Here is a 27,161-nt window from a genome sequence, read left to right on the forward strand (position 1 = left end):
CCAAATGGGCCCTAACTCTGAATTTCATGTGAAGCAGGAAAAGGGAGGGAGTTGGGACCAGGCACCAGATCCATACCTGCCAGGAGCCGAGGGGGCTGAGGAGCCTGACTCTGGAGGAACTGGCTGGGGTTTCTGGTGATCACTAGACATTACCTGGGTGACATGATCACTGCTTAATCTTGAGGGGAAACATCTGTAGTGTTTTCTATATAAAGTGAGTTCCTGGAGCAGAGAAGCCCTATGCTTGTGCTGCCCCTGGGGATGGGGTCGAGTAAGCAGTGTCCAGGAATACTCTTTCAAGATGGAAGAATAACATACCTTCTTTTGTGTTTGTAGAGTTCCTGCACGGAAATAATAATCTTTTCCTCTTCTTCTTCTTCTTCAGATTTGATTTACTTATTTGAGAGAGAGAGAGAGAGCACAAGCAAGCAGGGGAGCAGCGGGAGAGGGAGAAGCAGGGTCCTGACACTGAGCAGGGAGCCCAGCTTGGGACTCGATCCCAGGACCCCGGGGACCATGACCTTAGCCCAAGGCAGGTGCTTAACCAACTGAGCCACCTAGGCACCCCTCCGTGCAGGAAATCTTGCATTTCCCCCCAAAGTGGAAATAATATTTCTGTCTTATCTACTGATCGGTTTTTAAAAATCAGTAAAAGCAAAATAAAACAAAAGCCTGACGTATTAACATGAAGGAAAAAAGTAAAATACTACTATTCCACCACCTACAGATGACTGACATTTGCAGTAGGGGATAGAATGTGGCTCTTTTTTTTTCTTTTGTTCTTTTGTGTTTTCTCATAATGACAGCAATTCACTGAGCCTTATTGAAATCTATTACGGTTTTGTGTGGGGATTTCCAGGTCTTGGGTGTAAGGCATCTGAGTCACTGATATTAATGATAAGAAGATTGTTAAGGAGAGCAAAATTTCTCAAGCACTTGGTATAAATCAGGCACATTGAAAGCACTCTGCATGCATCCCAGTTTAATCCCGACAATCAGCATTTGCCGTCGGTTTTCTTTCCATGCCCATTTTAGAGATGAAAACTTGACGATAGAGTATCGCTTGCTGAGGATGCCACAGCTAATCCGACGCAGAGTCAGGACTCAAACTCAACGTACTGTGATTAAAGGCTGTTTTTGCTGGGACACTGCCTTCCCTCTATTGTGGCAGCCATGGCACCCTTCTCCCATGGAGTCATCCTCCAAAGAACCACACACTGAGCTCTTCATTTTCTCTATTTGGCTCATATTCCCCTCCATAGACTCTATGTCACAGTTACATCTGGGCACGATTCTCCAAATTCCGTTTAAAACCGGAACATCTGGGTTAGTGATTCTGCCCAGCGAAATTCCCTCCAGTTCTGACTGCTGTCCTCAGCCCTCTGCTAGGAGTCCATTCTTAGGGAATAAAGTCCTTTATTCCCTCGGTCCTCCCTTTCACTACCTTCAAACTCCTAGTCACGGAATATAAGAGGCTCGGCTACCTAGATCCTACCCTCCCTCCAGACTCGTCTCCTGCTGTTCCATACCTGAAGCATTCTGCTCCGGCCACATTCAACCATTTGCAGCTCTTGGAAATACAGCTTTGCTTGTGCAACTCCTTGGACTGTCTGATCCTTGCCATCCCATCCCCACCCCACCTCGTCCCCACTGAACCACTGAGGTTCTGTCAAACGTAATCCAGATGAAGCACCCTCTGTGATGTTTCTGCAGTTGCTTTAAAGGAGAATAAGTATCTTTGACTTTCGTCTTCTTCCTTTTTTTTTTTTAAAGATTTATATATTTATTTGACAGACAGAGATCACAAGTAGGCAGACAGGCAGGCAGGGGAGGGGTGGGAAGCAGGCTGCCTTCTGAGCAGAGAGCCTGATGCGGGGCTCGATCCCAGGACCCTGGGATCATGACCTGAGCCAAAGGCAGAGTCTTTAACCCACTGAGCCACCCAGGCACCCCTCTTTGACTTTCTTCTACTATTTTATTTATAATACTGTATTTCAATCCTTGTCAACTGTGAACGCCTTACAGGCAACAATCAAGTCTTAGGTATTTTTCTGAAATTCCAGTATCAACTACAAAGCACAGCTTAGTAAGGGCTTAGTAAATGTTTGTAAGAATTTGGGGTGCCTGGATGGTGCAGTCAGTGAAGCATCTGATTCTAGGTTTCAGCTCAGGTTGTGATCTCAGGGTTGAGAGATCGAGCCCCGTGTCAGGCTCTGCACTCAGTGCAGAGTCTCTTGAGATTCTCTCTCTCCCTCTCCCTGCCCTTCCTGCTTGTGCTCGCTCCCTTTTTGTCTAAAATAAATAAATCTTTTTTTAAAAAAATGATTGAATTCATGGAACCCAGAGATAATTCACAAGAGCTCAAGGAGTCGCATAATATAGAAAGTATAGAGAGTAGTGTCACTTTGACAGGAGAGAGAATGTATGTGGAGGAATCCCATAGGCTGAACTTAGGTAAATATTAACATGATGAATCAGAGGGTTTTAACCTTCACTGCAATCATAATTATCTCAGCACTTAAAAAAAATTAATCAATGCCTAGACCTCTACTATCCCGCCAGAAATTCTATTCAATTTTTAAAAATTTAATTTAATTTTTAAAAGATTTTATTTATTTATTTATTAGAGAGAACAGAAGCAGGGGGAGTAGCAGGCAGAGGGAGAAGAAGGCTCCCTGCAGAACAGGGAGCCCAATGAGGGACTCGATCCCAGGACCCTGGGATCATGACCTGAGCCAAAGGCAGATACTTGACTGAGCCATCCGGGTGTCCCTCAATGTTTTGTTTTGTTTTTTGTTTTTTTTTAAACAGTCTGGGAGATTATAATGTGCCGCCAAGGTTAAGAATAACAGCTCTAGGTGAAGACTGAAATTGTAGTATATAAAAGACATTAGTTTTTTCAAGGGAAATGCTATTTACATGTAGGGAATCTCAGAATTCACACAAAGGTGTTTCAGTGCTGACTTCGGCTGACCGTGTGTGTATTTCTAGATGCATATAATCATGCCCATTAAGCCCTGTGACAACGGTCCTTTGTCCTCTCGGCAAATACGGGCGTAGTTCCTGAGATATTCTGCTATTATAGGAGCAATGGCACTTGGATCTTTCCACTGGGACCTTGTTGGTGGATGTGGGCTAGAATTCCATCCCAGAAAGAGACAATATTGAAAGGTTCTTTTTTTTTTAATCTAAACTGTTGCTAAATGTTTAATGTTACGGTCAAAGTCTCTGCTTGTAAAGTAAATAAGAACTTGTAAAGTAAATAAGTTTTGAACATGTGATGCAATGTGATGTTAGGAATACAGACCTTGGACTCCGAGTCTGGGTCTCTACAGTTCAATTTACAAAGGAGAATAGGGAAGGATATGTAAGGTCTTTAAGAGTTTCAAGTACAAAATCCTATGTTTCTTGTAAAACAGATGTTTTCATGTACTCTTCAGCCCAAGTGTCTATGTGTCTGGGTGTTCCCATCCATGGTTAACAAAGCAATATACCAAGTCCAACATTGACTCCAAGGGTTGGTTAATCTTTAGTGGTGAGTATAAACCCCAACAATACAAAACAGCCACTTGATTTGCCAAAATTCTTAGGGTTTTTTAGCAAATGGTTTCTCCATTTGCGCTGCCAAACTAAACTTCAATGGTAAGTTTAAATGTGTCTTCAAACTGCCATTAACCTTGATGATCAGCCAGCTTCTCAGTTATTATCATAAGGTAGTTAGTGTGAGTTGAACTGTAGGGAGAAGATAGATCAGACTCTGGGCCAACCACCTGGTGCTGAAGCTACGCAGAGAAATGACTCATCCATGCAGGGTGAAAGATTGCATCTCATCTTAAGGCTCATCGCGAAGGCTTTCATCAGCCCCATGTGTGTTTTTGGAAGAGTTCTGAGAACATCTCGTAATTCTCAGACGTGTTCAAGTGGCAGTACACTCAGAACTAATAATAATTATAACTTATGAATTGTGCAAAATACCATCCATTATCTTTGTATTTAATTATACAAACAAGGAAAAATTTTGCTAACAAAAAAAGGGGCGATAAAGAACTCCCCCTCCCCCTACCAAAACCATAAACACATGACTCTTCTCAAAAGCTGTCAGACTAAGTTTGACTTCGTCGTCTCCTCATTGACTTGTTACTGTGTTTTTTGCACTATTTTCCATAGCTTAGTAGGTGACAAATAGGAGTGGGATGTCAATGGCTCAAAATTAATGTGTATACATAATATATATAACTACTTAAAGCTCCTTTGCTTTATACACATGCACATACACACATATACGGGATTGAAGTTGAAAAAATTCTGTCCTTTACACTGATTTTTATAGGGCGATATCAAAAAAGCTCAGGTTTGGTTTAAGAACAATGTTTTATTGGGCTCCTGGGTGGCTCAGTCAGTTCAGCATCTGCCTTCGGCTCAGGTCATGATCCCGGGGTTCTGGGATGGAGCCCCATGTCAGGCTCTCTGCTCAGCAGGGAGCCTGCTTCCCACCCCTCCCCCGCCTGCCTCTCTGCCTACTTGTGATCTCTGTCTATCAAATAAGTAAATAAATCTTTAAAAAAGAACAATATCTTATGAAGACCACTCTCAAGGAAACCACAAGAAAGGAACATATTCCTTTTCATTGTTGTTATATTTTTAAGCAATTTCACATTTCAAATACACAGGAAATTTCCCAGAATAGAACAAAAACCTCCATATACTCTTTACCCAGAGACTCCATTCAACCTTCACCAAAATCCCCTCAGGCTCTCTCAGCAATGGCGTGGGACACGCACTTGACCATTCTCCCTAGGTTCCACCCAGTCTTTCTTTGCCTTTCATGGCCTTTGCCGTTTTGAACTTTACAAGGTGGTCATTTTGCATATCATCCTTGAACTTGAGTATGCGCCATATTTTCTCAAGACACAACCCGGGTCTTTATGTTTAGGGCAGGAGTATTGCAGAAGAGATGCTGTGTCCTTCCCATCGCATCTTATTTATGGGTCATGCTATGTCAATTTGTCCCATTAATGGTGGGAGAACTTTGGTAATTTGATTCAGATGGTGTCTGCCAAGTTTCTCCACTATAAATTCCTTTTTTCTCTCTCTTTGTAATAAATACGTTTTTAAGTGGAGACATTTTTAAGGCAATATGATTATCTCATCTCTAATCCCACTAATACCTCCTCGTTTTTATCATCCATTGATAGTTCTTGCCAGAATTAAATATTTCTCTGATGATTTCCCAACTGCAATTTTCCAATTCCAGTATTCTTATTATACTAATTAATTGGCATTCTACCACAAGGAAGAACTTCCTGATCTTCCCATATACTTGTTAATATGTTTATTGCTATCAACATGGACTCATTGATTTCCATTTTAGTCAATGGACTGCAACTTATTATATCATGACTTATTTTAACACTCAAATGGTCTCATCTTGAGAACCTCTTTAAATGCCTTCTGGGTCCTCCTAACATGTCCCTATCATTCTCTGAGCATTTTCTGCACTGCTCTTCACAGCACAATGTTGCAGAATTGTCTTATAGTTTCCACTCCTAGAATCAACCAATTTTTTAAGGAGCCTTGGTGCCTTTCCATGGATAGTTGTTTTAGAAACCAAGATCTGGGGATGAGGTGTGCTCATTGCTACGGAGTATATTGTCATTCCCAGGCCATCTTGGCGGAGAGAGCTAGGAGTAATATGTATGTCCAGGCATACATACATACACACAGGTACACAACTTTGTGTCTATAATTTCTGTGTCTGTCTAGGTATATGCAAAATTTGTACCGATACTGCTCCTTCCAATCGAACACTACAGGGTTTATTAGAACTTTCCTTCTTCCCCTTTTGCTCCTTCTCCTCACCAGTAAAAATCCCGACTCTCATTATCCCTAATATATTTGCCTGTTTGCTCAATCCCTTTTTGTAGCCAATCCTGTGATAACGCTGGGTTGTCATCATCACAAGGGTCAATGTGACTGCCCCACTGGGTCTGCCCCATGACTTTTGGACAGAATTAGGAAGGAAGGACAAAAGAATGGAGGGAGGGAGGGAGGGAGGGAGAGAGGGAGGAAAGAAGAAAGGAGTGCATTGTTTTTAATTTGAGGTATAATTAGCATATAATAAAATACACAGATTTTAAATGTTTACTTGGATAATTTTTAAAATTTAATAAATTATTTTTTAAAAATTGAAGTAGAGCAGACATCCAACGTTACATTAATTTCAGATGTACAGCATAGTGACTTGACAATCTATCCATGATGCTGTACTCACAGGTGTGGCCACCGTCTGACACCATGCAATGCTATTACAGTTCCATTGACTTTATTCCCTATACTGTGCCTTTCCTCTCCATGACTTACTCATTTGGTGACTAGAAGACTGTACCCATCCTCCCCATCCCTCCTCCTCCTTCCCCTCTGGTGACCATTAGTTTGTTCTTTGTTATTTATGGGTCTGTTTCTGCTTTTTGTTTATTTCTTTGTTCATTTGTTTTCATTAAATGAGTTTTGATCATTGCAAGTACCCTAGTAACAAACATGTAAAGTATAGAATGTTCCCGCCTCTCCAGAAAGGCCTCTCAGGTAAGGGTGCACATCCATTAGCAAATACTGTTAAAAACCCCTCTTCTGGGCGCCTGGGTGGCTCAGTGGGTTAAAGCCTCTGCCTTCCGCTCAGGTCATGATCCCAGGGTCCTGGGATCGAGCCCCGCATCCGGCTCTCTGCTCAGCAGGGAGCCTGCTTCCTCCTCTCTCTCTCTACCTGCCTCTCTGTCTACTTGTGATCTCTATCTCTCAAGTAAATAAATAAAATCTTTAAAAAAAAAAAAAAACCCTCTTCTGTCACTGCTCCTCTAAACGACTATTACTCCATTTACACCTATTGCCAAAAACTTCTCTTCTTAGTTTCACACTTCTCAAATATGTTTTCCTGATGCCCAGCCTGTTTGGTTTCTCTCTCTCTTTCTCCATCTACCTCAGATCTTTATTATGTAGAACAACTCAGCCTTATCTTCTTTAGTTTCTCTCTTCTCCACATTGAGGGAATTCTCTGCAATGAAACAGAGCCTGTGAATGATCTAGAAAAACCTTAGAAGGGGAAGGTTGAGTGTGTGTGTGTGTGTGTGTGTGTGTGTGTGTGTGTGTAAAGACTTTGATTTAATCACAGAGGGGGAAGAGCCACGATATTTTCTCTTAGTGGGAGTATACTTTTCTTCTTGTCACAGAACACAATGTTCATCAGAAGCAAAGTTCAAGAATCACTGCCTGACAAGAGTACTTCTTAAACTAATGTGTGTCAAGCAGCTTTAGACCTCAAAGGCCATCTAAATGAGAACGAGCAAAGGCAACTGACTCAGAGCTTGCCATAACAAGGGAGTCAGCCATCATTATTGGTATTTGGCATAGACTCAAAGTCAGAGGAGTGGTCAAACTTGATTGTGGACACAAAGGGCAAATTTCAAGTATGTCCCAATGGAAGGTTGTTGGTATGATAGGGGCAATGGAGGTGGACTAACTAGAAGCTGGGCATCCTATGTGATTGATTAAAGAACATATTTGGCTTCTTCTAGTTTGTCCTAAGTTGGGCTGATTGCTGTGGAGGTTGGGATTTGGCTTGCTGGATTGGTTGCTGCAGAAACTAGGGGTCAGAGTTCTTCTTCATATATTTTCTGGCCATTGTCCACTTGTATATTCAGTCCCTCTGACAGTGGGGGATGCATGAGAGGATTAGGGAGTCATGGCTGGTCCTCTCTGAACCCTCCAAGCAACGTCATCATCATTGGCCATTGTCGCCTCCTACTCAACTTCTGTTCTTCTCAGAGTCCCAGCCTGTAACTTCATGTCAACTTTCCAGTCCCTAAAACAGATCTAGAAATCTGCCTCAACAGATCTAAGAAGTATTAAGAACAACGAGAAGGACGAGAAGGACTTCGTGTTGACTTGACGTGAGAAGACCGAGGATTTGAGGATAGCTTTGAGGTTGCACCTGGAGGTCCCAGAATGATCTGTTACTAATTGACAGTAAAACAGAAATCTGGAAGAAATCATTGTTTTTCTGCGGGAAGATGATAAACTCAGGTTTTTAGGCATTGTAGTTTTAGACGCCTCCTTGTGGATGTTCTTCAGAATCATACATCTGGAAATGAATATCATTTTAGAGATGTGAAGACTAAAAGCCAGAGGTGGTCCAAAATTTCTCCATCAAGACTGTGGGGGAAGCAGGTGCTCCAGGCTTCTGATGTTCCACCCACTACATACACAAAACTAAGGATAGAGGATGAGAGGTCTGGAGTAGAGCCCTGACAATCTGGGAATCACCAGGATTCTATTCGAGGTGATAATGGACCATGTTGTGCCATTAAAATAAATGTTATGAAGATGGAAACCATTTGCCAAGGATTTCACAACAGACCCACAGAAGTGAAAGTAAATGATTAAAAAATGTAGGTCTCAGCGTTCCTTTCAAATTGTGATATTTTCCCTTCTATTTACAGAGGTAAAAGAACACAGGAGAAAAGGTTAATGTTTAAGCACTTTTATATTTGCGTCCCTCTTTTTAGCAGAGGAAACCATTTTGGTAGTGCCTGTGTGAGTCATCCACAATGATTTCTCTGGGGCTTTTCTTGTTCTCAAGTTTTCTCTGCCATGTTGCTACTGCAGGACGGAGTAAGTACTCTTTGCTTTGAGTAAGTACTCAAAGAGTAAGTACTCTTTGCTTTTGCAAATATAATTAATACCTCCAAGCCCTTAGTATATGACAGGGATCAGTAATGATGATTAAAATTCTTTCAGGTGTGGATGCTGGGGAGTCTGGATTGATACTGATTCTTCACGATTGCCACACTTAAAGTTCCTCCCCAAATATTCAGCAAGCTGAAGCCTCGATGTATCGACCTATAAAAGGGGGACACCTATAGTACCCCTCAAAGTTGAGGATATTAGATGAGACCTTGCATATGTGAAATATTTGGTACAGAATTTGGCATAGTGACTATTGGCAGCATTAGTTTTTTCATTTTTGTGCTAGCCGAGCTTAAAAATGAAAATATAAGTTTCTTTTTAAAATTTTAAGATCAATTAACATATAGTGTATTATTAGGTTCAGAGGTAGAGTTTAGTGACTCATCAGTTGCTTATCACACCCAGTGCTCATTCCATCAACTGCTTCCTTAATGCCCATCAACCGGTTACCTCATCCCCCCACCGCTTCCCTTCCAGCAACCCTCAATTATTTCCTACAGTTAACAGTCTCCCGTGATTTGTCTTCCTCTCTGATTTTGTCTTATTTTAGAAAAATGTAGATTTCTTAACTGACCACTTTGTGCTCTATTTCAGCCTGTCCCAAACCAGATGAGCTACCATTTGCCACCGTTACTCCATTAAAAAGAACCTATGACCCAGGGGAGCAGATCGTGTACACCTGCCGTCCGGGCTATACGTCCCACGGTGGGATGAGGCGGTTCACCTGCCCTCTCACAGGACTTTGGCCAGTCAACACCCTGAGGTGTATCCGTAAGTCAGTGCCTTCTCTCACATGCTGTCCCCTCATTGGGATTCAGGACACTTGGTGGATAATGCTCTTTGTCATGTTGGGGGCACAGAGGGCCAGGCGAGCCACAGAGTGGAAGGCTGTGAAGAAACAAGAGGACCTGGGTGGTGTTCATGGGAGTAGAGAGTAGAGGTAACAGGTACTATTTAGAGAGGAGGAGGTGAGCAGAGCCCAGAACTAGAAGAGATGTAAACAAGAGACCTGCTACAATAAGAGAGAGAGAGAGACACTGCAGATGTAAAAAAAAAAAAGATGTACAGATACTCTGAAATTTAAACGGATGCCAAAGAGACTTTTGAAAAAGTAAAACACAAGGAATCATCATATATTTGGACTTGGCCTCAAAACGAAAGTATATTTAATGGAATCGTATTACAATAATTTACAATAAATATAATAATATGAATTATACATGATTATATAACCAGAATTTATAATAAGTTATAATGTTATATATATAAATATAATATAAAAACTTAAATATAAATTTATTGCTCTCCCCTTATGGTAGATGGTTGCTTTTCTTTATTCCTCAGTACATGGTTCTATGCTATCATACCAGCATTTCTTTTTACAGTCAAATATGGAGCAATTGACCCAATAGAATTTCTGGCCCTTTTATGTAGAAGTTAAAGAGTAAAAATCACTTTATAGGTCTCTCTGAGCTCCGGTTGTTTTGGTCATATGAACATGGCCTTTGTGAAAATCATATATTTCATACGAGCAATTTTGGTCTGCTTTTTGATTCAAAAAGGACTAAACACGATTTTTCATGAAAAACAGCTATAACATCATGAGGGAAAAGTTTTCTTTCAATCGGTCATAACTCTGGAATACTAACAATTTCAGTTTTTCAAGTTACTTTCCACATATATTTTTGCATCATTGCAGAAAGTAGGTACCATTTTTGTATTTTTCTATATTCATCGGCATAAATATTCACAGTGTCTCCATAGTCTTTGTAATTCATATTTTGTTGGCTGCCTAAGAGTTCAACTGTTGATTTACCATAATTAATCAAGACAACCACTTGTTGGTAAACATTTAGGCTGTCTGATTTTTGTTATTAGAGGTAACAGTGCAATGAGCTTCTTTTGCATATATCATTTGATAATTTTGAGCTGTTTTCTTAGAGTAGTTAACAGTAGAGTTATTGGATCAAAGAACAGAAATGAGTTTATATATATATATATTTGACACTCAGAGATCACAGGTAGGCAGAGAGGCAGGCAGAGAGAGAGGAAGGGAAGCAGGCTCCCTGCTGAGCAGAAAGCCCCATGCAGGGCTCGATCCCAGTACCCTGGGATCACAACCTGCACCGAAGGCAGCGGCTTTAACCCACTGAGCCACCCAGGTGCCCAAGTTTATATGTTTTTACTCTAATAAAAAACTCAATAAGTTGAAATTTACCTCTCTATCTTTAAATTACAGCCAGAATATGTCCTTTTGCTGGAATCTTAGAAAATGGAGCTGTACGTTACACAACTTTTGAATATCCCAACACGATCAGTTTTGCTTGTAACCCCGGGTAAGGACTTCTAGCTAACAGAGGAAGAATGTCTCTCTGTCCTTACGTTAAATATCAAGACATATTTTATTTTTGGCCTTCCGGCTGGAGTTGCTAAATATAGATCATTTTTAGTCCTGCTTTTAATCTGTACCACCGCGGCATTGGGATGGGGGAGGGGTGGAGACTTTAACAGCTAGTGACACATAAAGTTGCTACTTGTATCCAACTTCCTCTCTGGTTAGTTACTTAACTGAGGAGGTGCATTGGGACCATTAAAACTGGATGGTAATTCTTTATCATCTCTGGGACTTGGCATGAAGGTTAAAATACTTTAGGAATTGGACTTGGGCTTTAGATATGAACCTAATTTGATTGACTGACCTGGGAGTCTCCAGAAGGATATTCTCTGGTGAAGTAGGGAGTGTGTTGGTCTGGAAGGTAGTTCCGTTGATTAGCATCCCCGGCCAGAAAGCACGTCCGGTCGGTCACATAGCTCAGCGGCCTTATGAGCAAAGGCACCACCAGTGACATTGTTGGTATAGGTCAGCTGGCTGTACCTTAGGGCAAAATTTTACTGAGGATTCTTATTTGAGATTGGAAATGAAGAAATACTATGTGTGAAAGAGAAATGAACTCTTTTCATCCGAAACACCAATTAACTTGTGGGTGTGATGAAAAAGGACCTTGAAGCAATTGGCACAGCGTTACATTTTCTATGGAAATAGATGCATTGTTTCCACCCATTTATCTCAGTAGAGTGAATAGTTTTAGGAAATGAAGTGTAGCCATGACTCAGTTTGATTCAGTTTTGTGACCCTGAAGAAGAGATGCTTCTTTGCTCTGCGTATGAAGCAGTTATTTTTGGTCTGCTGATTGGAAAAGAGGGATCTGGGGGTTTGGCTTCTACGCCTCCAGCTGTGGAAACTTCTCATTCTTCCGTGAGTCCCCTGCAGTCCTGGGCTGGGAGATTTGATGAGCCTTAAGAGTGCTGAGCTCCTCAAGAAAGCAGCCTTACAAAATAGGGGGAAAGTCGGTAGCATGACTCTGAGGCTATGTTCAGTAATGAGGACATTTGAGATGCCATCGATGGGTGATTTTACTGCTTCATGGGTTATATTGTCTTTTTGCAGGTTTTATCTGAATGGAAGCAGTTCTGCTCAATGCACCGAGGAAGGAAAATGGAATGTTGACCTTCCTGTCTGTACTCGTGAGTCTGTGGGTCCCCAGTTCTGGGGAGAGAGATTAGTTGTTTCGCCTGGGTCTTTGCTGGTCTCAACACTGTACATTCCCTGACCTGGAAACCCCTCAGTCCTCACTCCTTGGGATGGTTGCTCATCCTTATGCAAGTGTTCCACCCGATATCATCTTACCTTGGAGGATGCAACAACCCTTTTGGAAGGACAGAAGGGAAGCATTCGACTCTGATCACATTTGTATCCTCCACCTGGTGAAACCAGTGATACTTGGGCTTATTCTTTCCCTCACTCTCACAGTTTTTGGCAGGGGCTTGGCTACGTGTGATATTGGTCAACCTGGGATAGCCATCATTTGACTAGAAGAACTGGAAACAATCTTTCTGCCACTCTGGGACCTCATTCATTCATTTATACATTCATCCATTTATGTATCTAATTTATGTAAGAGATATACATATGAGATACACGTAAGAGATATACATATGAGATATACCTCATTTATGAGATATTTGTCTCATATGAGATCTCATTATGAGACACATAAATGAGTATTGGAGACCTAATGTGTGTCATGTTCTCTTCTCAGCACTGAGGCTGTATGGCTGAAGGAGAGTGGTCTGCCCTCTGGCGAGTGTGTCTAGTGATGAGGAACATAGGAAAGTAACCTTCGCAGTGACCTTAGACTCCATCAAAGGGCCTCGCCTCATAGGACTAGAGTGGGTTTGCTTCAAAACACACTGCTGGTTTATTCCGGGACCCTCAGCCACGCAGTCAGGGGCTGCTCTGGACATTGCTGATGGAGGCAAGGGTGTTCTTATTGTGAGTCACAGGAGACCAATCTTCGACCAGGAGTCCCACATGTCACAATCATGGTTATGGTTCTCCAACATTTCACTGAGATCTGTCCTAACAAGAGCCAGTAAAAAAGTCAAGCAATTTCAAATCAATGATCGTTTGAGAAAAGTTGAACTACCCAAACAAAAGGTTTTTTTTTTTTTTAAACGTTTATTTGACAGAGACAGATCACAAGTACATAGAGAGGCAGGCAGAGAGAGAGAGAGAGGGAAGCAGGCTCCCTGCTGAGCAGAGAGCCCCACGCGGGACTCGATCCCAGGACCCCGAGATCATGACCCGAGCCGAAGGCAGCGGCCCAACCCACTGAGCCACCCAGGCGCCCCAAACAAAAGGTTTTTAAGGCTAAAGTAGAGTTCTTTACTCAGCAGTAAAAATCACGACGGTTCCTCCAGTTTCCCTTGGAAGCAGGTTTACATCAACTACGTAAAGTCACTTTTGCTTCTTGGTTACAAACAGAAAATCTGCTTTAGCTTCCATCTAATCTAAACCAACACTCCTCATACTTTAATGGACGCGTGAATCATCCGGGCATCTCGTTCAGAAGCAGATTCTGATCCACCAGTCTGGATGGCGTCTGAGCTGCTGCATTTCTAGCAGGCTTCCCACTTGGAGTAGCAAGGATTTAAATAATTCAGATTAAATCACATTCTGCTCTGCACTAACTTCCTTTACATTAGTATAACTCTCCCTGGATTTATTGAAACCCCGTATTAGTCAGGTCGGATGACAACCCCGACCATATCTCCATGTAGAGCTACTTGTGCAAACTCCAAGCATTCGGAGTGCAGAAGGAGGAGATGTTCGGTGGGAACAAACCCGTGTAAGACAGCAGTGGAATGAAGGTGTCACAGAGGACGTTGTACCAAGCGCTCTCATGAGCATTCATTGCAGGATGGTCCTCTATCCTCCACTAACTCTGACTTCCAGAAACATCTAGCATTTGGATCAAAGCCTTATGGAGACCTATGCACTGTGTCATTTTAAGAGCCAGATTCGTGGGGACAAGACTTAGACTTACTTCATTTCTCAGTCTTTTCACTGGTTCGGACATCTGATTTTTCAGGTCATACGTTCTTCCGTGACTTTTTAAGTGATTGTTTTTACCCTGGCATTTGATCCCACTTTGCATTTTCTCAAGCTAATCTTTGTTTTTGTTGTTGTTGTTGTTTGTTTGTTGTTTTCCTTTCTGGAAAGAATAGCTTTAAAAGACTCAACTATTTCATAAAAGTGATCGTTCTTTCTTTTTCCAGCTGTAACCTGCCCTCCACCATCCATTCCGAAGTTTGCAACCCTTAGTGATTTCAAGTCACTGACTAAAAACCACTCCCTCTATGGAACAAAAGCTGTCTTCGAATGTTTGCCGCACTATGCCATGTTTGGAAATGATACAGTTACCTGCACAGCACATGGAAATTGGACTGCATTACCAGAATGCAGAGGTAGGTGCAAGGACGAGACAAAACGATTATGACAGTGTAGAATCCCATTTTTGAGAAGTATGGGAAATTCCACTCTCATCGAGTGTTTCCAATGGCCTTGTTCAATACATGTTTATTGGCATCTACCATGTTCTGGGCAGTGTGCTGGGTGTTGGGGATACCAGATGAAGGACACCTGGCTTCTGACATCAGGAGAATTCTATATAATGCATGAACTGTTTGGAGCTGCCTGGGAGGGCTTCCCAGAAGAGAAGTGGAGAATGAGGGGGAGTTATGGGAAGTTAGAGAGCCGTGAGAGAACAGGGTATATGCATGGACAGTCAAATATGGTAGTGAGATTGGTGGGGAGAAGGATTAAATTGGGGAGTTCTAGGAGATGACGGTGAAAAACTGGGCTGTAGTTGGATTGCCCCAAGCTCTTATAGTCCACCTAAATTTAAGAATCACAAGAACATTTGATTTAGGGGCGCCTGGGTGGCTCAGGGAGTTAAGCCTCTGCCTTCAGTTCAGGTCTTGATCCCAGGGTCCTGGGATCGAGTCCCACATTGGGCTCTCTGCTTGGCAGTGAGCCTGCTTCCTCCACTCTCTCTGCCTGCCTCTCTGCCTACTTGTGATCTCTCTCTATCAAATAAATAAATAAAATCTTAAAAAAATTTGATTTTAAAAATTATGAAAATTCTTCCTCTTCTACTTATTTTTATTTTTGAGAGAGAGAGAGAAAAAAAATGCATGTGCTCATAGGGTGGGGAGGGAGAGAATCTTAAGCAGGCTCCATGCCCAGCACAAAGCCTGACATGAGGCTCAATCCCAGGACTCTGAGATCATGACTTAAGCCAAAATCAAGAGTGGGACCCTTGACCAACTGAGCCACCCAGGTGCCCCCTTCCTCTTTTAATTTGATCTATCACCATTATCTTTGAATTTGTCAACTGCAAAACAAGTAGACAAATTATAGACTCTATCACGCACACAAGGAGTGACACTAAGGACTGCTACTTTCTCCTCTAGCAGATCTTGCTGATTTCTTCTGAATGATTCAAAGCATAAATGCTTTTTAGCATGGGGAAACTACCAGTAGTAACTCCTAGCACCTTCTGTGGGATTCAGACTCTGGGTCAGGTACTGGTCTCCTGCTCTATGCGTCATCTCATCTCATTTAATTCTCTCAAGTCCTAAGCAGTAGGTTCTTTCCCCCCCTCCCAGCCTTTCACCTACATGTATCAACCATCAACATGTTGTAACTTTTTTTGGTCTCTCTCCTTCTCTTTCCATAGACAGATGCTTTTTCTTCCTGTGCCATCTGAAAATAAGTTGTACACATCATGACACCCACAGATACTTCAGCAGGAATGCTCTAACAATGTTCTTGTAGGCAAGACATTTAATGTGTTTTGAATTATTAACAATAACGATTTAAACTATTATAATAATATAAATAATTAACATTTATTTCATGTGGAAATTTCCTCCCAATTGACCCCAAATTGTTCTTAGACATATGTTTCGTTTTACATGGGATCTCATCAAGAACTACACATTTGGTTTAGCTGTCATGTCTCCTTAGTCTCCGTTGGTTATAGAATGATCCCCTGCGGGACACCTGGGTGGCTTAGTCGGTGAAGCATCTTCCTTCTGCTCAGGTCATGATCTCAGGGTCCTGGGATTGAGTCCCGCGTTGGGTTCCCTGCTCAAATGGGAGTCTGCTTCTCCTTCTCCCTCTCCCAGTCCCACTGCCCCTCACCTTCCCCCTACCCATGCTCATTCTCTCTGTCTCTGTCTCTCTCTCAAATAAATAAACACAATCTTTTTTTTTAAAAGATTTTATTTATTTATTTGACAGAAAGAGAGATTACAAGTAGGTAGAGAGGCAGGCGGAGAGAGAGAGGAAGAAGCAGGCTCCCCGCTGAGCAGAGAACTTGATACGGGGCTCGATCCCAGGACCCTGAGATCATGACCTGAACTGAAGGCAGAGGCTTAACCCACTGAGCCACCCAGGTGCCCCTACAATCTTTTTTTAAAAAAGAATGATCCCCTGCCTTTTTAGTAGTCTTTACTTGCCGTTTTTATTTTTATTTATTTATATTTTATTTTTATAGAGAGAGAGGTAGCATTTGTGGGGGGGGAGGGGCAGAGGGAGAAGGAGAAAGTGGATGCCAAGCAGACTCCATGTCCAGCGTGGAGCCGGGCCTGGGGCTCAATCTCTCAACCATGAGATCACAGCCTGAGACAAAATCAAGAGTCAGATGCTTAGGGATGCCTGAGTGCCTGGGTGCCTGGGTGGCTCAGTCAGTTAAGCATCTATCTTTGGCTCAGGTCCTGATCCCAGGGTCTTGGGGTCGAGCCCCACATTGGGCTTCTTCCTTGGTAGGGAGCCTGCTTCTCCTTCTGCCTGCTGCTTCCCCTTCTTGTGCTCTCGCTCTCTCTCCCTGTCAAATAAATAAATAAAATCTTACAAAAAAAAAAAAAAAGAGTCAGATGCTGCTTAACTGATTGAACCACCCAGGTGCCCTTCCTTGATATTTTTAAAGAATACAGGCTAGCTGTCTTGTAGAATGTTCCATACTCTGAATCTAGGTGATGATTTACTTGTGATTAGATTCAAGCTAAATAATTTCATAAAGAATTCATTCGATCACATCAGGAGGAATTGCTGGTCATGGTTTGTTTGATCCCTCGTTCGGGTAGGTTGTGTTAGATCTCTTGGTAAAGGCATCTTTTCCTCTTTGGAAGCAAATGGTGGGTGATACTTTGAGACTGGGTGAATATCTACCCTCTCGCTGACATGTTGGCATCCTCTGATGATGCCCGACTTAGTCAGTTACAACACTGGTGGTTGCAAACTGTGGCTTTCTATCTTTTTCCTTTCTATCTTTTCTCCTATATTTATTAGTTTGCATTCTTCTATAGAAAAATGCTTTACTTTTCTTCCTTGGACTATTTTTAAAATACTATTAGAGACTCATAGATTCAGGTGCCAGGAAAAACATCATGTTTCTCCTTCATATTTCATTCTGGCTTCTCGTACAGACTAAAGACATTCATAAGAATTAGATTTAACATCTAGGGGTGCCTGGGTGGCTCAGTGGGTTAAGCCTCTGCCTTCGGTTCAGGTCATGATCTCAGGGACTTGGGATTGAGCCCTGCATCGGGCTTTCTGCTCAGCAGGGAGCCCGCTTCCCCCTCTCTCTCTCTGCCTGCCTCTCTGCCTACTGGTGATCTCTCTGTCAAATAAATAAATAAAATCTTAAAAAAAAAAAAAGAATTAGATTTACCATCTAAAATCCAATAATGGTGAGCTAGTGTGCGTGGAGGGAGGCTTTGTGTTCTAATTTCATGGTTTGTTGATTAAAAGAGGCAGAATCTTTTTTTCTTTTTTGAAACCCACCATTTTAGACTGCATGCAGAGGAAATTTGGAATAAATAACACCTTGCTATTGTATGAGAGCCCAAAACACTTGGTAACTCATCGATTTACTTTCAAAGTATTGTTTTTTCCTTTATAATATCTAGGGTCCTGTGGGCATAAGAAAAGGGGTACAGGATTAAGCACCTAGGTCCCTAGAAATTGATTTCCAGTTACAGGAACACCCAGTGACTCAGTGGGGTAATGGAGATTGGAATGTAAGTATTTTGTAACTGTGGAAGAGCATACATAGAACTAATACGTCTTACTGAATATACTTTTTAGAAGTAAAATGCCCGTTCCCATCAAGACCAGACAATGGGTTTGTGAACTATCCTGCAAAACAAGCACTTTATTACAAGGATAAAGCCACATATGGTTGCCATGATACATACGTCTTGGATGGCCCAGAAGAAGTAGAATGTAACAAATTTGGAAACTGGTCCGCACAACCAAGTTGTAAAGGTATGAAATAGGGGTGCAGTCTTAACATCTCCCTGAACTTACTCAGTGGATTACTTTTACTTGCCATTTTCTTGTTCCAATCATTTTCTGCTTGTTGCTCAGACGTGTTTCACAGTTATTTTTATGTGAAAGACTCTAGGACTCACATGTGCCTTGGGAGCTTCATGCTTAGCAAGCATGTTTGAGATGAAACTGTAGGAGATACACACATCCCTTGTAAGCACTGATGATATGGAAAATGGTGTGGGTTTCCTGTGCTCGTTTCCCTGCGAGCATCCTTTTCTGTTTTGTTCTAGTCTAGACTCTTCTTGTTGCTGCAAAAAACCAACCACACATTCAAGCTAGTTCAAGGAAATAGGGGTTTATCATAAACAGGCAACAGGTGAGCACATGGACATTGATGAGGAATGACGAAGACATGAAATACAACTGGTCCTCCTGAGGATTTGAACTGAAACCAGGCCCTATTGCTACTCTTTCCATATCTCAGTGACCTCATGTTCTCTCTCATCTTCATGTTTCCCTGCTCACTCTCCTCAAAACTGGCTTGACTCTGCACCAGGACCTCTCAAGCAAAGGGTTCATCACTAACTGGCATCTTTTCCTGGAAACACGGGTTCCTTTTGAGTTAGGTGCCTATCCTTGATCCAGGGTCATGCTTATGCAGAGAACAGTTACCTAGCACTGTATTTCTGCACTGGTCATTACAGGGCTGGGCAGTTTAAGCAGAAAAGGAAACCAGGCACAGCAGGCAAAACGTTGTGTAAGTAGTGTCTTAGGTTGGGGTCCCCTAGAAACAGAGCCTGAGACAGGGATTCAGGTGCAGGTGATTTACTCAGTGTGTGTCTCAGGAGGAAGTGAGGCAGGTAGGCTCCAGTAGGGCACTGGTTCTCAAACGTCACTGTGTCCCAGAATCACCTGGAGGGCTTATTTAAACCCAGAGTTTTTGATTCAGTAGATCTGGGATGGGACCTGAGAATTTGCTCAAGTTCCCAAGCGATACAGCTGCTGATGATCCTGGGACCAAATTTTGAACAAACAGGTGGTCTCAAATAGAGTCTAGTTTCAATTTCATCCCCTTGGGAGCTCTGGACCATGAATTCTATGCCAGAGTTGATTCCACCAAAAGGCATGGGGACCTGCTTTTTATATTCCCTTATCGGTCCGTCATTGGCTATGGGCTGCTCTCTTCCCTGACCCCGGTGTGGAGGCTGATTTGCTCCTGGAAGAGGCGGCTCCCTTATGGCTGAGGGCAACTTTGCAGAGAAAGGAGCATTTGTGAACTATCATCAGCCAACTCTCACAGTAGCTGTCGGATGGCTGCATTAGCTCAATAAATAAGATCTCAGTGGGGCAGTGGAGGTTTATATAAAATGGCAGTATCTTGTAGAAGTTCTTTTTCTTGGAAACCTAAAATCTGATGCTTCTGCTCTGACCTTATTATGTAGGTACTATAGGGGGAGAAAAGGGCATCTTGGAAGCCATGATTAATGGTTCTATGGATAAAGAACTTCTATTGGCCATGACACTGACGTTACTCACTATGAACATTCTTGGAATCTTCCTGTCTTGAGCAATGTGTTTCAAGCATACTCATCGACTGATTTAAATGCTACATTGTCCTTAAGGAAGACTCACTGAACTCCTAAGTCTTGACCACGAATATTGTGTCTTTCAGCTTCTTGTAAATTATCTGTTAAAAAAGCGACAGTGCTATACCAAGGACAGAAAGTAAAGCTTCAAGACAAATTCAAGAATGGTATGCCACATGGTGAGAAAGTTTCGTTCTTCTGCAAGAATAAGGAGAAGAAGTGTAGCTATACAGAGGATGCTCAGTGCATTGATGGCACCATTGAAATCCCCAAGTGCTTCAAGGGTGAGTCTGACTCTGGTAATTTTAGCTGGGATTCCCACTTGCCTCTCACCATAGTAAGTACTTTAATGACATAATGATTACAAGAAGCCATGTGAGTTTAGCCTCTGGATTTTCTTTCCTTTTTTTTTTTAATATTTTATTTATTTATTTTACAGAGAGAGAGATCGCAAGTAGGCAGAGAGGCAGGCAGAGAGAGAGAGGGGGAAGCAGACTCCCCATTGAGCAGGGAGCTGGGTGAGGAACTCTATCCCAGGACGCAGGAATCATAACCTGAGCTGAAAGCAGACACTTCACTGACTGAGCTACCCAGCTGGCCCTGGCCACCAGATTTTTAAAAAGAGCAGGGGAGCAGGAGAAAACAGTGAGATGAAGCCATAAACGGATTCATTTTCTCCACTTGCATTAACATTTTCCTTTCCAATTCTTTTCCTTAAAGCTCAGGGTTGCAGTTTTATTCAGTGACTATTGAGATGAATTATGCTATCTTGCCTAATTCTAGATTAAGCTCAAAAAATAATATTGCATGGAATATTGAATAATAATAATATTTACTTGGGGCGCCTGGGTGACTCAGTGGGTTAAAGCCTCTGCCTTCTGCTCAGGTCATGATCCCAGGGTTCTGGGATCAAGCCCTGCATTTGCATTGGGCTCTCTGCTCAGCAGGGAGCCTGCTTCCCCCTCTCTCCCTGCCTCTCTGCCTACTTGTGATCTCTGTCAAATAAATAAATTTTAAAAAACTTTAAAAAAAGTTGGGGATTTAAAAAAAATAATATTTACTACCCCTCAGTCCCAAATTACAGAGAACTCACCCCAATTACAAAGTAGCTCATAGTAATGGTGATTAGTTTATAGATCTTCTAACATTTTTTTCCTCTTTCTTCAGCAATTCCTGGACTTTGAAAAGTCTTCATTAGGGCAAAGTATTCATTAGAACAAAATACTTTAAGGAGGATGAGGTTATGTTTGTGTGAGATCAAGAGTATACAATGATCAGCATTTAGAACTGCCAAATTTTTAAATTTTCAGGTTTAGGGCTTAAATAGCTTTGTACTATGAAGGAAGAATGAACCAGAGGCTGAAGGTACTATTGCGTCTTAGTTTAGAAGTGGGATCCAAGAGGGATACCTGGGTGGCTTAGTTTCTGCCTTTGGCTCAGATCATTATTCCAGCGGCCTGGGATCCAGCCCCACATCAGGCTCCCTGCTCAGCAGGGAGAATACTTCTCCCTCTGCCTGCTGCTCCCCCTGCTTGTGCTCTCTCTCTCTCTGACAAATAAATAAATAAAATCTTAAACAACAACAACAACAAAATGTTCCAAGAACGCTGACAGCCTTATACTGGGCAGGCAGGTTAGAAAAGATGAGGGGTTTGAGAAATGACCAGCTAGAGATGGAAAAGGGAATGAAAATCACACCTACTTCATAGGTTTGTTTACCAGAAATATGATCCATGCCACAGAGGAAGTGTTCAAACAATGATAGTTACTATAATCGCTAATGGTTAGAAATGCACTGGATAAATTGTTATTGTTTCAAATATAGCAGACCCCCCAGGCAGATATTAAATACTGAAATTGACAGAGGGCCTGTAGCCTCATTCAAATCAGTACACAAAATATTAGAAGGCGATAATTTTGAAAAACCAAGCTGAGTTTTGTTGATGTATTTCTTCGGGCCATTGTTCCTTACAGTCTTCAGACAGATACCGCACTGTTAGTGCATTGAGAATAAATAAAAGGCTGATACAGTTGGTTTCTTTTTTTTTTTTCTTTTAATCTTGACTGTCAGAATTATACAGAACCTTTTATTTTCTCTCTTGGAAATGAGTGCCTTATCATTTCCCTGATGTTTTCTCCTGTCACTGAAACCTCACAGTCAATGGTTTTATTCATATAATTAAATTTTCCCACCCGTTGGTAAAATCTATTTGATTTGGCTTAGGCACTTAGCAAATTTAAGAAATGATCATTTCTCTTAGAATCTTTCTCTTTCTCTTCCCAAACAGAACATAGCTCTCTGGCTTTCTGGAAAACCGATGCATCAGATGTGAAACCATGCTAAACTGGTTTTCAGATTCAAAATTAAATGGCGCACTTGAATTGGTGTTTGTCCAAGGAACATGACAGAAGTGGAAAAATAAAGTGGCTGAATTTATTCCATTTCTCGCTGCAGCGTGGTAGCTTCCTTTTGGTTATGTTAGCTGGTTAAGAAACCCAGACACTTGGAACTTGGCCATTTCGTGATGTGGAACGGAAAGGGTACACAATTACCCAGGTAACCTAGTTCGGCTCTCCCTGGTTCTACTCTCAAATAATTTCACCTTAACCAACAGCAGTATTTTTCATAGACTGGTCCCGAGAACCATCACACAAGCCCTCAGCTCTGCCTGGCAGTCTTACTGTATTTCTCTAATTTGTGCACTCCCCTCCTCTCCAAGGTGGCTACTTCTCTTCTCAACCCTTCTCAGGCTGCCTTCTCTCCCCTCACCCTCATCTGATAATCTTCCTCTTCTTGCACCAAGAAAATAGAAAAGACCCTTTAAAAGACCTTTCCATGGGGTGCCTGGGTAGCTCAGAGGGTTAAGCAACTCTTGATTTAGGCACAGGTTATGTAATCTCAGGGTTGGGGAAATCGAGCCCCAGCAGGGAGTCTGCTGGAGAGTCTCTCTCTCCCTCTCCTTCTGCTCCCCCCAACCCTCACTGGTGCATGCTGTCTCTAAACAAATTTTTAAAAAAATAAATAAAATGAAAAATCTTCCCATGATCAAATCTGTCATCTTACTACTACCTGTACCAGATTCTCTGCCTTCTGTCTTTTTGCAGTGGATAAACTCAGTTCCCATCTAGGGGCAAACCATATGCACTGGATCCCATCTTCTCTCTCCCACTTAAGGATTTTGCTCCTGCCACGAGTGATCTTCCATTTTTATTTTTTTTCTTCCTATTGGACCATTTCTATCAGTGTAGAAATATACGGTAATATTACCCTTTACAAAAACCCTTCCTATTGTCTGACAGCTTTTTCCAGCTACTGCCCCGTCTTTTTCCCCCCTCTTTTTGTTTTTATTTTGTTTTAATTTATTTTAATTTTTAATTATTTTTTATTTTTTAATATTCCTCGTTTTTATAAAAGTACTAGAAAAAGGTGTTTCTCTTTGCCAGCTCTACAAATAGGAACTGTCACTACTCTTGAAATCTGTCTCCCCAAAATTCCCTCACTGATGCTTTTTCATTAGTGTTTGACCTGCTTGCTGTGGGTGGGGGCCAGATCTCTCTTCCAAGATATTTCTCTGCTCCTCCTTTGCTTCCCCCCACCCCCAAGGTGGTCATTCGAAAGCTCCACATTCCCATTACTTAACCTTAAAAAAGTTTTACTTTTTCTTCCTCAATCCCTCCTTTCTGTATTGTCTTTCCCTCTCTGGGCCTTTGGGTTTGGGTTTGAGACCATTTGATACCTCCTCTTTGTAAACCAAAAAGCCCTATTTGGGGATTTTGCTGAGCAAAAGAGCCTTCTGCTCTGGACTTCCTCTCTTAGCACAAAGCTTTACACCCACAGTTTCCTTTAACTTCTTATGTACTATTTTTAAAGTGGACCTCCCAGAGAATCTGGGTGGCTCATTCGGTTAAGTGTCTGGCTCTTCATTTTGGCTCAGGTCATGATCTCAGGGGTCGTGAGATGGAGACCTGCTCTACACTCGGCACAAGTCTCTTTCTCCCTCTTCCTCTGTTCCTCCCCTCCTCCCAATCTCTCTCTCTAAAAATAAATAAATAAATAAATAAAATCCTTAAAATAAAAAAATAAAAGAGACCCTCCCCCCGCATCCCGTGTAACAGGACTAAGAATGACAAGACCCTCCCCCCGCATCCCGTGTAACAGGACTAAGAATGACAAGACCCTCCCCCCGCATCCCGTGTAACAGGACTAAGAATGACAAGACCCTCCCCCCGCATCCCGTGTAACAGGACTAAGAATGACAAGACCCTCCCCCCGCATCCCGTGTAACAGGACTAAGAATGACAAGACAGCAGTAAACATTTTAGAGCGTCTCCTCCTGCTCCAGACATGATCGCAAGGTTTGCTCCAGAAAAGGAGAGAACATGTTTTTCTATTATCCTCCTTTTTGTTACAAATGTTTTCCTGATTAATTTTATTATTTCAAAATTTTAAAAAATACATAAGAAAAAATTTTAAATTGCTCACTGTCCCTCAGCTCACTTGAACAGGACTATGGAGCCGTGAATGTTAGTGATTTTCTTTATTTGTTGAGTGGTTATTGGGGAACTTTCTAATGCCGACCTGAGCTCCAAGGTCGTTTGCTCTATCTCTGAGGGCCTCTTAATAAAGACACACAATTAAGCTTTCCTGTTCTTTCACGAGGCCATTACCTACTTGGATCAACTGAGACATAATCCAGAATTTTTAAAGTTCTATAGTCCAGCTTATACCCAATGAACGAACATACCCAATGAGGGATTATTTACTTAAGTATTACCACGACCCATCTCAAGGGTATAACCAGTAGGATATGGGCCAATCAGAATGGACTGGGGGCTGGGTTGGGGCATTGGGGCTGAAAGCCTCCTGATGTATGAGGCATTACCCTTCATTTAGACTGGTGAAAGCAGGGCACAAGGTCTTATGGGAAGAGCTGTTGGCCGCATGGTTGGTACTCAGCGATTTGGGGCAACAGCTATCTATCAACTGGTGTAAAAGGTTTTCAATATTTTCACACTGTGTATGTCCTACCACGCCCCCTTTCAAGAAAGATTTGGAACATCTTGATGTTGAAAGGACATAAACAACATAAAAAGAAAAAAACCCCACATGCAACAAAGGAAACAGAACAAGAACATATATCGTATATTTAAAATTGTTATACCATTTATTTTTTAATGCTTTATTATTTCTTTAGAGTAGTTTTAGGTTTACAACAAAACTGAGTGGAAAGTACAGAGGTTTCGCATACACCACCCGTCCTCACACACGCAGAGCCTAGCCGTTATCAGCATCACTTACCGAAGTGGTACATTTTTAGCCCAAGTGAAAACTACACTGACATATCACCCCAAGTTTACCTTGGTCTATTTCTGGGCTCCCTGTTCTGTTCCATTGATCTATTTGTCTATTATTTTGCCAATACCACATTCTCTTGATAACTGTGCCTTCATGTCTGTTGTTTGGTAAGATCAGGTGTTCATACCACCCAAGTTTCCTGAGCCCAGAACTCCTATATTCAACCTACAGTATCTCTCTACCTCCTATCCCCTTAATCTGCTCTACAAAGAAGCTCCTAGAACATGGTAGGTTTGTTGAGGATGGTGTTTTGCACCTTCCCCCCCCCCCACTGGAAGGCATTTCAGGCTGCTAGATAGGCTTGGGTCCCTGAAAAATTAATCAGAGTAGACTTTAAAGCTTAAGCCGTAGTCCGAGTCTTCTAATTTAATGGTATTTTCATAGAAAGAAAAATCTGCTACTTTGGCAATTTGGATTAAAGGGCCCTGTCAGTAGAAACTGCCCAGTTCAGCCCTCCATTTCATGATTATGTGGTCCATTTAGCGACATAGGTAGATTCTCCTTCCCAGATGTTTTTCTTCTTAAAAGCTTAGGTCACCAGGTCACCCAGCATTAAAATTCAGCTATCCCTTCCCTAGTAGGTGTGCAGTGATCTCCCCTGCCAGCTGACAGAGCAGGAAGTACCTCCCTCCTCCTCCCACAGGGTCAGCTGGAGAAAGAGTGAAACTGTGGTTAAGGAGCCGGTTATCATCCTATATTTTAGCATCGCTGAATTCATCTTCCCATGTTATGTGATAGAAATTAACTAGCAACAGCAGACCCAACCAACACTATAAGCTACATATGGCCAAGGAGGACTTCTTCTAAGACGAGAAGGTCCCCAACTGTGCCTTCTAATGCCCAGCTTTCTTCTCTTGGATGATGGCTGGTTAGATTTCTACATGAAAAGGTGTCCATGTTTTAGCTTTTCTCTCACACTGTCCTAGTATCTGTATCTGTCAGGGGTTTAGAGTATCAAAAGTGAATTCTCTCATTTCTGTGGTGTTGACCAGTCTTTCAATATACAGGGTCTCATTTCTTTTTATTTTTTAATTAATTAATTTATTTTTTCTATAAACATATAATGTATTTTTATCCCCAGGGGTACAGGTCTGTGAATCGCCAGGTCTACACACTTCACAGCACACACCATAGCACATACCCTCCCCGATGTCCATGACCCTACCTCCCTCTCCCGATCCCCCTCCCCCCAGCAACCCCCAGTTTATTTTGTGAGATTTAGAGTCACTTATGGTTTGTCTCCCTCCGGACCCCATCTTGTTTCATTTATTCTTTTCCTGCCCCCCAAGCCCCCCATGTTGCATCTCCACGTCCTCATATCAGATCATATGATAGTTGTCTTTCTCCGATGGACTTATTTCACTAAGCATGATATAGGGTCTCATTTCTGAGGCCCCAAGCTCAATAACAAATATTCCTCAGTGAAATTTCTCATGTACCCCGAGGATCATTCCCCACCTTAATCCCAAAGTGAAAGATTGAAAAGATACAAGAAACAGGAAAAGAAAAGAAAATCACCCGGGATGTGTGCAAGTGTGTGTGTGAGTGTGCGACATACGGGTCGACATGAATGTGTGTGTGTTTGTGCGTGTGTGTGTGTGGTGTGTGTGACTGTGCAATGTAGGCTTGTACACAAATGTGTGGGTGTGTGAGAGAAAGTTCTTTGTGGGCAAATACTGCCCCCTAGTGGCATCTCTTAAAAGTGTTTAACATTAGGGAACGAGAGGATACCCAAGTCTCCTAGTGTCAAGCATCAGGCAACTTTCTGTGTATCTCACCTTTGTTATTTTTTATTTTC

General features: G+C 42.0%; 1 protein-coding gene across 1 annotated transcript; it reads left to right on the forward strand.

Annotated features, from left to right (window-relative positions):
* Window positions 1-8,555: 8,555 nt before the first annotated feature.
* On the forward strand, window positions 8,556-22,450 carry APOH (apolipoprotein H). The gene is made up of 8 exons (XM_045986623.1): window positions 8,556-8,664; window positions 9,334-9,510; window positions 10,979-11,075; window positions 12,188-12,264; window positions 14,359-14,547; window positions 18,236-18,415; window positions 20,094-20,291; window positions 22,296-22,450. The coding sequence occupies exons 1-8, from the start codon at window positions 8,601-8,603 to the stop codon at window positions 22,349-22,351; spliced, it is 1,038 nt and encodes a 345-aa protein (XP_045842579.1). The 5' UTR covers window positions 8,556-8,600; the 3' UTR covers window positions 22,352-22,450.
* Window positions 22,451-27,161: the final 4,711 nt, after the last annotated feature.

The sequence above is a fragment of the Meles meles genome, chromosome 18 (assembly GCF_922984935.1).
Source record: "Meles meles chromosome 18, mMelMel3.1 paternal haplotype, whole genome shotgun sequence".
Classification (NCBI taxonomy): Eukaryota; Metazoa; Chordata; class Mammalia; order Carnivora; family Mustelidae; genus Meles; species Meles meles.